Source organism: Odontesthes bonariensis, chromosome 13, assembly GCF_027942865.1.
Source record: "Odontesthes bonariensis isolate fOdoBon6 chromosome 13, fOdoBon6.hap1, whole genome shotgun sequence".
Lineage (NCBI taxonomy): Eukaryota > Metazoa > Chordata > Actinopteri > Atheriniformes > Atherinopsidae > Odontesthes > Odontesthes bonariensis.
Window position 1 is genome coordinate 3361215 of NC_134518.1, and position 12291 is coordinate 3373505.

General features: G+C 41.7%; 1 protein-coding gene across 4 annotated transcripts in view; it reads right to left on the reverse strand.

Moving 5' to 3' along the window:
• LOC142397461 (alpha-1,3-mannosyl-glycoprotein 4-beta-N-acetylglucosaminyltransferase A-like) overlaps positions 1 to 12291 on the reverse strand; it is a 47549-nt gene that overhangs the window by 2009 nt on the left and 33249 nt on the right. For all 4 annotated transcript variants that reach the window (XM_075480833.1, XM_075480832.1, XM_075480834.1 and 1 more), the window contains exons 13-14: positions 10289 to 10364; positions 2832 to 2944 (exon numbers count right to left, since the gene is read on the reverse strand). In XM_075480833.1, coding sequence (XP_075336948.1) covers positions 2832 to 2944; positions 10289 to 10364 — 189 coding nt within the window. The remainder of the gene's footprint in view (positions 1 to 2831; positions 2945 to 10288; positions 10365 to 12291) is intronic.

The following is a 12291-nucleotide window of genomic DNA, read 5'->3' on the forward strand; positions in this document are numbered from 1 at the left end:
TTTCCATGGCAACTGCATCCAAGCCATACATCACCAAGTGCAATGCAAAGCGTCGGATGCAGCGGTGTAAAGCACGCCACCACTGAAGAAGTGGAGACGCGTTCTCTGGAGTGATGAATCAGGGTTCTCCATCTGGCAATCTGATGGAGGAGTCTGGGTTTGCCGGTTGCCAGGACAACAGTACTTCTCTGACTGCATTGTGCCAAGTGTAAAGTTTGGTGGAGGGGGTATTATGGTGTGGGGTTGTTGTTCAGGAGCTGGGCTTGGCCCCTTAGTTCCAGTGAAAGGAACTCTGAATGCTGCAGCATACCAAGAGACTTTGGACCATTTCACGCTCCCAACTTTGTGGAAACAGTTTGGGGATGGCCCCTTCCTGTTCCAACATGACTGCGCACCAGTGCACAAAGCAAGGTCCATAGAGACCTCAACCCGATAGAACACCTTTGGGATGAATTAGAGCGGAGACTGTGAGCCAGGCCTTCTGTCCAACATCAGTGTCTGACCTCACAAATGTGCTTCTGGAAGAATGGTCAGAAACTCCCATAAACACTCCTAAACCTTGTGGAAAGCTTGCCCAGAAGAGTTGAAGCTGTTATAGCTGCAAAGGGTGGGCTGAAGTCATATTAAACCATATGGATTAAGAATGGGATGTCACTTAAGTTCATATGCATGTAAAGGCAGATGAGCCAATACATTTGGCTATATAGTGTATTTTGCCACAGTTAACTATGATGTGTCTCTCACTGCAGCACAGGCTGTAAAAGGACAGGAAGTCTAGACATGCATAAAGACGGCCCTCACTGACTGAGAGGAATACATCACAGCTGTTAGAAATAGTTCCAGCACACTGGAACTATCCACTGTATTCACCATCTCATCATCTGAGGGAAGATGACGTGTCTTTGTGTTGCCCCCTGCACTCGCTGTTAGATTATCAGTTCAAATTTGGCAAATTTGTATATTGTTTTTTATTGTAATGGTCAGATCAGTAAATCACTGTTTCCACTTCAAACTCATACACGAATGACACAGCTTTAAAACCATTTAAGAACCTTGTAATTACTCATTAATTACAGAAACACCTGTCAACTACCGCCCCATCTCCAACCTACCTTTCCTATCAAAGGTGTTGGAAAAGGTAGTTTCTGCTCAACTTCACAACCACCTCACCACTAACAGCTTGTATGAGAAGTTCCAGTCTGGTTTCCACTCTGGCCACAGTACAGAAACCGCTCTGGTCAGGGTTACCAATGACCTGCTACTGACCACTGACGCTGGCTCTCCATCACTTCTCATCCTTCTTGACCTTCTTGATCTCACTGACAGAACAGAATATGTATCCCTGGGAGGTGCAAATTCAGACATACACTCCGTTACCTGTGGTGTCCCTCAAGGCTCTGTCCTTGGCCCCACCCTCTTCACACTGTACATGCTCCCCTTTGGTCGTGTCATCAGCCGGCATGGAATATCTTTCCATTGCTACGCTGATGACGCCCAAATCTACATTAAAACAAACCCAACCCCCTCTGCAGCCCTATCCACAGTTTCCACCTGCCTGGAGGAGATCATGACGTGGATGACGGCAAACGTCCTGCAACTAAATAGCTCAAAAACAGAAGATATTCTTGTTGGTACTCCGCACCAGATCCGGTCATCCACTATCACCAGCATCACCTTCTCCGGCCACGACATCCACCTTTCACCCTCAGTCACTAATCTCGGTGTTAGGATGGACCCTCACCTGACCTTTGAGGCTCACATCAAACAAATTTGCAAAATCTCCTTCCACCTCAGAAACATTGCCAAACTCCGCCCCATACTCACTCTCCCTGATTCCGAAAAACTTGTCCATGCCTTTGTCTCCTCCAGGCTGGACTACTGCAACGCACTCCTCATCGGGATCCCCAGCAAGAACCTCCAGCAGCTGCAGTATATTCAGAACTGTGCTGCCAGGATCCTGATGGGGGGGGCGGAAATACCACCACATCACACCCATCCTCAAATCCCTCCATTGGCTTCCTGTCCAGTACAGGATCGAATTCAAGATTTCCCTTCTGTCCCACCAGTGCCTCCATGGCACTGCCCCCCCCTACATCAAAGAACTCATCGCCCCCCCATTCCTCCTCACGTCATCACCGCTCTGGACAGGCCAATCTCCTCCAGCTCCAAAGGACAAGGCTCAGGTCTATGGGCGACCGGGCCTTCAGCTCAGCTGCACCCAGTCTGTGGAATGCTCTCCCCGACCAGCTAAGGGCACCACAGACTGTGGATTCTTTTAAAAAAGGCCTGAAAACTCACCTTTTTAGAATAGCCTTTAGTTTGCCTGAATTATCTTAATACTATTTTACTGGGGTTTTTTCTGCTAGTTTTAAAATGTAGCACTCTGAGGTCATTAAATTGATGTAAAGTGCGTTATAAATAAAATATATTATTATTATTATTATTATTATTATTATTATTAATAATAATTAATTACTAATTAATTAATGAGTAATTAATAAACTCATTCATTACAAGAACCTTGTAATGAATGAGTTTATTGTTGACAGTCTGTACAGTCAATGCAGTAAAAGCTTAAATGCATTAATGATGACTGTCACTGCACCTTTCAATACATAAGTTCACATTGACTATGCATTTAGAGTCCTGACTGGATTTTGTATAGGTGATCTGTTGTCTCTACGGGATTCAGTGGAAGCTCATTTTGACAAACTAGAAGAGATCCTCTTAATAAAGATTTTGTGATACAAAGTCAGAATTTGAACCGATAGGCCCCCTCTATTTTTCTGCTTCATAGAGCATTGTTTTGAGCATACACACAGAAGCCAGACCTTGCTCAGCACAGCCCAGACGTCAGATTCAGAGTGAACCACCAGGCGCAGTGCAGACACTGGCTGCAGCACTTCTTCAATCTTCCCCTCCGCTACTCCATTCTGGAATGCACCTGAAATACACAACAGTTATTACACGTTGCTAAAGGTTCAATTTTCACAAAAAATGTCAATATTACTGCTGTGTTTTGAACTAAAATCAATGGGACATTGACATTGTTAACATGCATGTTTACGACCATCATAATATCCAGACTCTGTCATTTTGGTTTTATTTTCAAATTCAGATTTGCTGTAAACTGTGTTGCCATGTTAGCCTGGGAATTCCCATGCTGGTTTGCGCGCAATTTCATTCACACTGCAAAGGCAGCCTGGAAACCACCGCCCTTATTTTTGCCTGAGTTAGGGAACCAATCACAGAACGGGGGGGGGGGGGGGGGGGCAGCAAGACGATGACGACGTCTATGCGCGACACTGAAGCTTGTAGAGTGTTAATCCAACATGGCAGCGGACCAGGGGCGTCGCACCTGTGGGGGATGGGCGTGTTTCAACACCCCCACTTTTACAGCAAGGCGATTTCACCCCCCCCCCCACATTTTCCAAAGGTAAACCCGTTTGCCCACCCTCGTAGTGCACCAACATACAAAAAAGGAGCGCACCTCAGCTCCCTTACGCTGCACGAAAAGGCATTGGTCAAACTGAACGGACATTCACCCAATCACAGACTGTTGTCCGCGACACGGCCCGGGAAATTTGATATTACGTCAGAGACGAACAGTTGGAGCTAGTGATGGGAAGCTCGGCTCTTCTGACTCGGCTAACAAATAAGAGCCGGCTCCCGAACAGCCCCCTCTGGAACCTAATTGGACACCTCAGGTGTCACTCCAGTTGATTGACAGGCAAGTCTCGTTGAAAGATGAGTGAGAAACGTGGCGTCTTTGAAATGAGTGGCAGGCATAGAGAGTGTCCTGTTGTACTGTCAGAGTGAATCTACTTTCGTGGAATACATAATTTTGAGTTAAGTTTTAATGTGATTTCCAAATGAGTCATTGTTTTTAAAGACTGCACATTTAGAGAAGAGATTTTGTTGCCAATTGTTAGGCTAAACGAGTAGGCTAAAGTTATGAAAGTAACCGGGTGGTTTTCCACATTTTATGGTTTTCCATCCGTGTAATCCGTGTTCTTTGCTGTTCAGGAACTATTTTTCATGCTAAGTCAAGACTCACGTAAACATCCGCTCTATATTTGAGTCTGAGGCTCTAGCCCTAGCACAGTGATCTGACAGTGAAAGTGAAAGTGAAAAGTCTTCCAAACGGAATAGAATTGGATTACAAAATGCTAAATAAAGCAAGAAATAACTTTTATTTCGCAACGCAATTTTTTTTGGGACACACAGGAACATCCACGAACCACCCGGTGAGTTGACCTTTTCTTTAAAATTAACATTAGTATTGTTTTAAGGACATTGAACAGAGTGCCCAATGGAACCCTGTCTGTAGCAGCAGGATGGACCAGCGAAAACAGCCAAAATGGATGGAAATGAGCTATTGTTGTGAAAATGGTCTCCTCATTTCTTATTCTTGATAAACAAGCTGGAACTGGGACTCAAGGTCTTAAATAGTCAATAGGTCAATCATTAATCGCTGGGTGGGACTTTGGATGAATGGGCGGCGTTATGGCGGCGTTATGGCCGCCCATTCATGCTCCAGAGGGTGGGAGTCAGGTAAGCTCTGAGCTACGTCACGGGTTGAGTCATTGGGAGTGGCTGAAGTGGCGTGTCAGTCAAGATGACGGACAGATTCTTCATCCCATCACATGCACGAGTTTTAGAAAAAATAGCCCCATTTGAAATCATGTCGGTTGTGGGCTCGTCCCAGATGGTATGCGAATACCAGAGGGCGGGAGTCAGGTAAAGTCAGACCCAGATCAGGCCCAGACAGACCCCAGCCATGAAACCAGCAGCCCTGGCAGCCCCCAACCTGAAGCAAGTCAGTGTGGGCAGACACAAGGAGCCAGTCTACCACCACCAGGTCAGAGGATTCAAAGGCAGCTAAATGCATCTCCAGTTTATAGAAGTGTAGCCTCCCTTTGCCCAGATTGTTAATGTAAAGAGGGGGATGCGTAGGTCCTGCTGGTGAATATTATGATCACAATAGTGTGAGTGGGTGTGTCAGATAGAGAGATATGCATGCATCATTTTTGTTGTTTTTCTGTAGACATCAGTAGTGACTGGCCAGACCTGTGGACTGTCAAACAAAAAGAAGAATTTAAATCCAAGTTTTGTTGAATGATTTAAAATAACATTCATCAAAAAAAATTATATTCAATAATTGCAGTGATATTTATATACTGTATATCTTGTTTATCTGATTGGTTTTGATGTTTGGAAGGGAATGATTTTTGGTGAAATATGAACAAGGATGCATTGTCACTGCACCTGATCAAGTCATAATAATTTTGTATTAGTGAGACACCCCCCCCCCAGCCTCACATGGGAACTTAATGGGAAAAAAAAAATAGTGATTAGAATCTTACTCTTTTGGCGATCTACGGTGTGAGCCCACCGTAGATCGCCAAAAGAGGGCAATTTCGTAGCCTACAGTAAATCCACGGTGATAACTCCGTGACAGTGATTAAATGTTACATTTTGTGATTAAAAATGTGTAAATTATGATACCGTATCTCTATTGTGAGGCTTGACCTTTTTATATACAGTCTTCGGACTTGATGTGGTGCTCATGTGCCACCCCTGGAAGACACCCACATCTAAAATCACTGCTCCACCCCTGCAGCGGACACAACGTTACCGTTCGATGCAGCCTTAGAAAGTGTTATAAGTAGCTTAGAACGCAAGTTTACTTTTAAAAATGAGCAACGTTTGGCGTTGAAAGATTTCATTGCCTTCTTCCTCGTCAAATTTCTGTCGCTCTACATACGTCATCTGGTATAAGTGATACAATTGGCTATGAATCGTGCGCAAAGCAGCATGGGTAGAACCAGACGCCATTTGATAGACATTCGTAGCGCCCAATAAACGGCTCTAGGCATTCGTAAACCACGCCTCAAATACGAGAAAATGCACACCTAGTTCCAAGACCACCATCTCATCGAGATGTGGACGCGTCAGCCAGGCTATTGCCACGTGTTAATGAGAAAAGAAAAAAAGGGGTGGCTGAAGCTCAGAAGGAGGAGTCTGCCAATCAGAGGGGACAGTGGGTCGATTCCTGACTTCCCCAGTCAACATGTTGAAGTTACCTTGGGAAAGACATTGAACCCCATGATACCTCTGATGTGCTCATTGGTTTGTGAATGTTTGTGAGAAAAACATTGAGTAGCCTGTAATATTGTATAGACTAAGATGTGCTTTATGAGTGTGTTTGTGAATGGCTGAATGCGGCTTGTGGTGGAAAATCTAAGACTCTGTGGCGTCAGATAGAGATTTTGGTTTCAGCCACAACCGTTGCCCAGCCCTTACCAAAATATACTGTATTTTGGAATTCCATGTATGCTGACATGTAATATGTTTCTATGCAGTTCCTGTTAATAAATTCTCCATAAGAGGCTGGGTGAGTCCGACTATTCTTTTCTCCACAACACTGATCACCAAACAAGAGGACCATGTATGGGACCACCTCGACCCAAAGTAGATCCAATCCCCGTTGTCCCTCGGAGGTGATGTGTGGTTGGTGTCGAGAAAGATGCAGCGTTACAACCAGCGGCGTCGAACAGGGGGGAAAAGTCAGACTGATTCACAGGGTCCAGCCTACAGGGGGGGCCCTAAGGGAAATTTTCTTCTTCTTTCGTTTTTTAAAAATCATTTTTTAAATAATATCAATATATGTTGGTAATTTATAAAAATCCAATGTTCTCTGGAAATACATCTGTTGAAATGTATATCCCAGCCTGCAAATAGGCTATAATCTATATCAGACACCCCCATTATCAGTGCGCATTGGTTTAGTCCGCCCTCTGGCGGACTTTTGATTGTACATGCGCCATAAATTTCACTCACTTCATTATTAGGCATTAAACGCAGCAGCCGGCACATGAAAGATGTCATCCAAAAAAAAAAATCAGGCTTTCAGAAAAGAAAAGAAAGGCAAGAGAGACAAAATGAAGGAAAGCAACTGCTTACTGATTTCTTTCCCAAGAAAGGTGAGCCCAAATGTCAAAATTACAGCCTACAGTAACTGATTATCCCATTCACATTCCGTTGCATACCACTGTGATACCAGCCATGGCCGTAGCCAGCTATGAGGAAAGTGAGGTCTGGACCTCTGTAATTTTCAGGGATTTTTTATCTATTTATTTTTTTAATCTCGGTTTTCGCATACACGTTTCAATTGACGTTTGTGTTGACATCACTTTCGTGAATGTGTGACTGCGTCGTACCATTTGAAAGGTCTGTTTCTGCCCTTTCCAACGGTGTGTATAACACGTGTGTACGCTCCGTAGTCGGTGAAAAAAGTACCGTCAACATAGTAGCTGCATACCAGTAATCAGTAATAGAAAAATTAGACGAATTTGACGAACGATTTCCTCGGCCACTCTGCAGTGCAGCGGCGATTGCTATATACTGACGGAAAGCTCAGCTCGAGCTCTTTAGAATGATATGATTGTTATATCGATGTCATGTATGGTTCGTGAATAAAGAAGACAGCACCTTGTTATAGCAATGCACATTTCTGTAGGCTGGAGACAATTTTTCACATCTAATTTAGTAATGAATTCAATATAGCCCATAAATCTTTATAGGTTGTTTAGCAACAGCTATAGCCTACAATATGCATCTATCCATCTATATTTAACTCTATTTTTTATATTGGTTAGTTAGCCTTACTCTATGCCTGGCCAAATGGCCTTTGCTTGTACCAAACATTTGTGTAGGCTTGCATTGGGAAATAATCAGGTTCTTTTTAGCTATGGGTTCTTGTTACATTATAATGGTTTATTTTGCTACTAGCCTCAATGTGCAACACTGCTATATATTAAAAACTATATAATTTAAAATATATATATATATATATATATATATATATTGTAAAAATTTCGGCGCGCGCTATTCGCGCGCATCATGGACCTCACCTATTCCTAAATCCTGGCTACGGCCCTGATAGCAGCCGAAGTCAAATAATTAAAAAATAATCTCTCATTTTGTTGGCTACCACATAATTGTGAAATAGAAGCCATATTTGTCTTAAATGTATTTATTTTCATAATAACTATTAGCCTATACAAGTGTCCCAAAAGCCTAACATAGGGTCGATGTTGGTTCAAATATGCATGGTAGTGGTTGTTCCTGGTTACAACTATCAGTTACTTCAAAGTTGTTAATCATTAACCCGTGGATTGTGTCAAAAACTATTTGGACACCAATTTTAACACAACTCCGGGATCGTTCTCTATTCTCTTGCCCCATTACACACATGCTGCCTTCTGTGCGCTCTAAACACCTGTTCCCCTGTACATCCATCACATTTCCACCAAGGAGAGGTCATCTTCTGCGGAAAGCCACCTGCTGTGATCTGCTTATGGGAACATGTGGAAAAAGTCCGGATCAAATTGTTCCCACATTCTCCTGAACATCCTGTGTTCGTGTTCATGTGTGAAAACTGCTTTAGCTACAAGTCACATGATCTGTCTAACAGCCAAGTCAAGCCGCAGAGCTCTAAAGACTTGTGTGAATGCAGAAGCCCAAAGAAAGTTTGATGACTACTTCTAGACTGAATGTCCTTTTATGCGGCGTCAGAGAACCAGTGCTGCAGTGGTTTGCACTGTTGGCTCACAGCAACCAGGGTTCCTCTGTGTGGTCTCTACATGTTTTCTGGTTTTCTTTCACAGTCCAAAGATGTGTGCTAAAGGCGATGGCTTAAATTTGGATTGTAGATTTACGCTTGAAAAATGACATATATTAAAAGTAAAAGAGAGCCTGTTCTGGAGATACTTTAAAGCAGGGGCGAGGCTAGGGTATTTTTAGTGGTGCCAAGGCACCACCGTGAGATATTTCGGCACCCCCTGGCTCAGCACATTTTTAAAATATTATATTATGCAAAAACACTTTTTTTTTTGCTCAAGGATGCATTATTTTAGTGACCATTTTATTTATTTTCTAGCATTTGTTTTTGTTATAACTCTTTATTCCCAAAATAAATGTTGAGTTATCTTCAATATTTGTCTCAGGCTCTCTGTTATCCCTGTCAAGCCACAGTCTTTTGAAATGAAGAGGTCAAAATTGAATGTTGTAGGGGAAAACACTACTCAAAGCAAAACTAATACGGCTCCAAAATTTATAAATGTACTAGTTCGCCTCAATTAGTGAGAAATAATGTGGATCTGTGAGCACTGGGGGCTGGGCCCCCCTAAAGATCAGATTCTAAAATCGCCCCTGCTTTAAAGTACATATGGTTACTGAGTGTGGATTTCTATTGTTGGTGAAGGTTCGACTTCCCATCAGTCATGCTGTCAGGGCAGACTTCGTCTTTAGAGCTTGAAACTTGTTAGACTGGCCTGTTAAGTCAGAGTGCAAATGTTTTCCTTTGTTCTGGAACAGGAAACAGGTTCAAAGCTCACCCACATCTCCACTGTAAGGATAATTATTATTGTGTGCTTATAAAACAAGCTTAATTACTCTGTTTATTTGCTGACTCTGCTCAAACTAGTTGAGCAGGAAATCAAGCATATTTACTCTGTGTGAATTTCTTCATTGGTTTCTGCTTTGCCTATTTACAATGTGCATTATTCCTTGTCTTAAATCAATGACTAACAATATGATGGCAGGGCTGTTTTCGAACTAAACAACATTTTATAGACAGACATGTAGTGTGTGAACTTTGCTTAGTGTGATACAAAGTAATTCAAGGGAACTGTGGGAAACAGGTTGCTCTGGTCTTCCCATGCCCAGTGAAACATTTTGTTGCATCTTGTCGCATAACCACTGAATAACTATGCAATAAAGAAGGCTAGAGCGGGGAGGGAAGGCAGAGAGAGTCCGTGAGTGGAGCTGACAACAGCGCACACTCTCTGCTTTCTCCCTTTTGCAAAAGCACATTAATACCAACTTCTGGTTTCTGTCTGTTTATTCTGGTGTTTTGCTATTATAGCTGTTGTGTGAATCTAACACCACCTTCCAAATAACTTTCACAGGTGTGTTCGTTTCTTCGGGGAATGGAAGAATGACAGGCATTCCTGTTTTGCTTATCTGTGTAACAACTTTCTTCAACCACAAATTAAACAATTCCACTTAACAGAACTCGTCTCCATTAAAGAAGCAGGAATGATGCATTGTGAAAAATAAATTTTTTCTGAGTTCAGCCTTCCAAATCTTATTTTCATTTTTTAAATAATTTCTTTCAGTTAAAATTTTTTTTTAATTTGTCTTCACCTTCACTCCAGAGCTGGTGCTTAAGACTGCTGCTGTTTGCTGAATTATTACGTCAATATCTAATTGATATACTTACCAATAATGAAGAAGCCCTTATCTGATTCTTTGTATTTTGAGGATGAACCAATGACTCGTTTGTCTTTTGCAGACATCTGAAAAAAAAAATAAAAAATACAACACACATCAATCAGTTGCGCAAGGATAAACCTTATGAAAGCACTTTGTTATCTTCCTAAATCCAGAGGGCTTCCCCGTTTCAAGAAAACATGCTCATTTAACTAAGTTAACAGTATATTTAAAGGAAGCAGATTGTAACACACTTTTATTTTCCCCACACAAGCTAACATTGAACAGTCTGCTGAAAAGAAAATTACTTACATAAGTGTCTGACAAGGGATTTTCATGTAAACAATGTTGGGTGACGTCAGGCTGTATATACAGTAATGTGGAGAACAAAGAACACCCTATTTCAATTATAAAGTTGTACAAAACAGGACATAAAAATAATCTGGTCCTAAAAGAAGGAAAATACAACATCAAATGAAACACAACATATTACACCCTGTCTATTTTTTTTTATTGAATAATAATGATCATAAAAACAGGTCCAGCTGATTAGATTTATCATATAGAGTATATGTGACGTAAAATGAAATACAACATCTGAAATATTTCAAATTAGAAGTTATAAGCAAGTAAATGATTTATAATCGCTAAAAACATGAATAATATTAACGTTTGGGCCCTGTGATGGGCTTGTGATTCTGTACGGAATGTTCCCACCTCTTGCCCAGTGGCAGCTGGGATAAACTCCAGCCCCCGCCTGCAACCCTGCATTGGACTAAGCGGTAAATAAAAATGGATTGATGGATTAACATGTGGGCAGTGTTAAATATCAGGAAAATCCCACGTATTCCCGGGAAGGATAAATTCATTCTTTTCATGGGTTGCTGAGCTGCAAACAGGAAGTATCAATGTATAAACACACTCGTACAAGCAGGAACCTTTTGTGTCTCATACACTGTAGCTGTCCCTTTAACTGCCACTGCCAAGACATGATGACTTTAACCTGATAAGACACCACTTCCATTACCACTGATGCTTTTCAGTAGCAGACACATTCCGCCATGCCACTGAAGGCTTTTAATTACAAAGACACTTACATCTACAGCTTCAATGCGTTTAACATTGGACAATGTTGCCCCTCTGAAAAATAAGGTAATCAGTCAGAAGAGGCTGGCTCCTTGGTATATTTCACACTGCAATTAAACTGGAAAGAAAATGGTTCCAACTTCATTTAGAGGAATCTCAAATAATCTGGAAAGATTTACTAACATACAAGAAAGTGTCAGGATCTGGGTTGTTTAGTGGTGTTTTTTTGTACTTAGTTATTGGTTTTATTATTTTTATTCAGTGCTCTTAGTTCTTTCTGTGTTGGCTCAGTCTTTGTTTGACCTTAGTCCTGTTTCTCTGTATTCAGTTATGTTTCATTACCAAGGGCGTCAGTTTGGTTTTAGAAGTGGTGGGGACAAAAAACGTAATGCATTCTATGCCCCCCACGGACCACCCACCAACCAGGACATTAAAAAGTAACGCATTCTAGATCTATTCCAGCGTCATGTTTAATAAGCTGCCCTTTTTTTTTATGAACGCATACAGAGTTTATAAAATATATCCTTTAATTTCATGTTTCCATATCATTATGATCTGATTCGAAATTATGTATTTATTCATGAATTAATTACTGTTAATTAATTACGCTACTGTACTGTTTGTAAGAAAGAACAGTGAAAATGATCTGAACAACAGAAAAAGGGGAAAAGTGCAACTGCAACTGCAGTTGTTAGTCCGGACAGACTATCAAAACAAACACAGACTTCGGCCAACGAGCAGAAACCTGTAGTCTGTGGGGCTCCTCATTCCTCCTCATCGAGCCTCTCACTACCACCTTTCCACCAACTACATTTGACACTGAGCATATACAGAATGTTATTTTCAGCAGTTGCTAAAAAAAACAAGCAAATAACTAGCTTAACGTTTCCTTGGCTAACCTAATACTAAAATGCTAACGCTGCACGC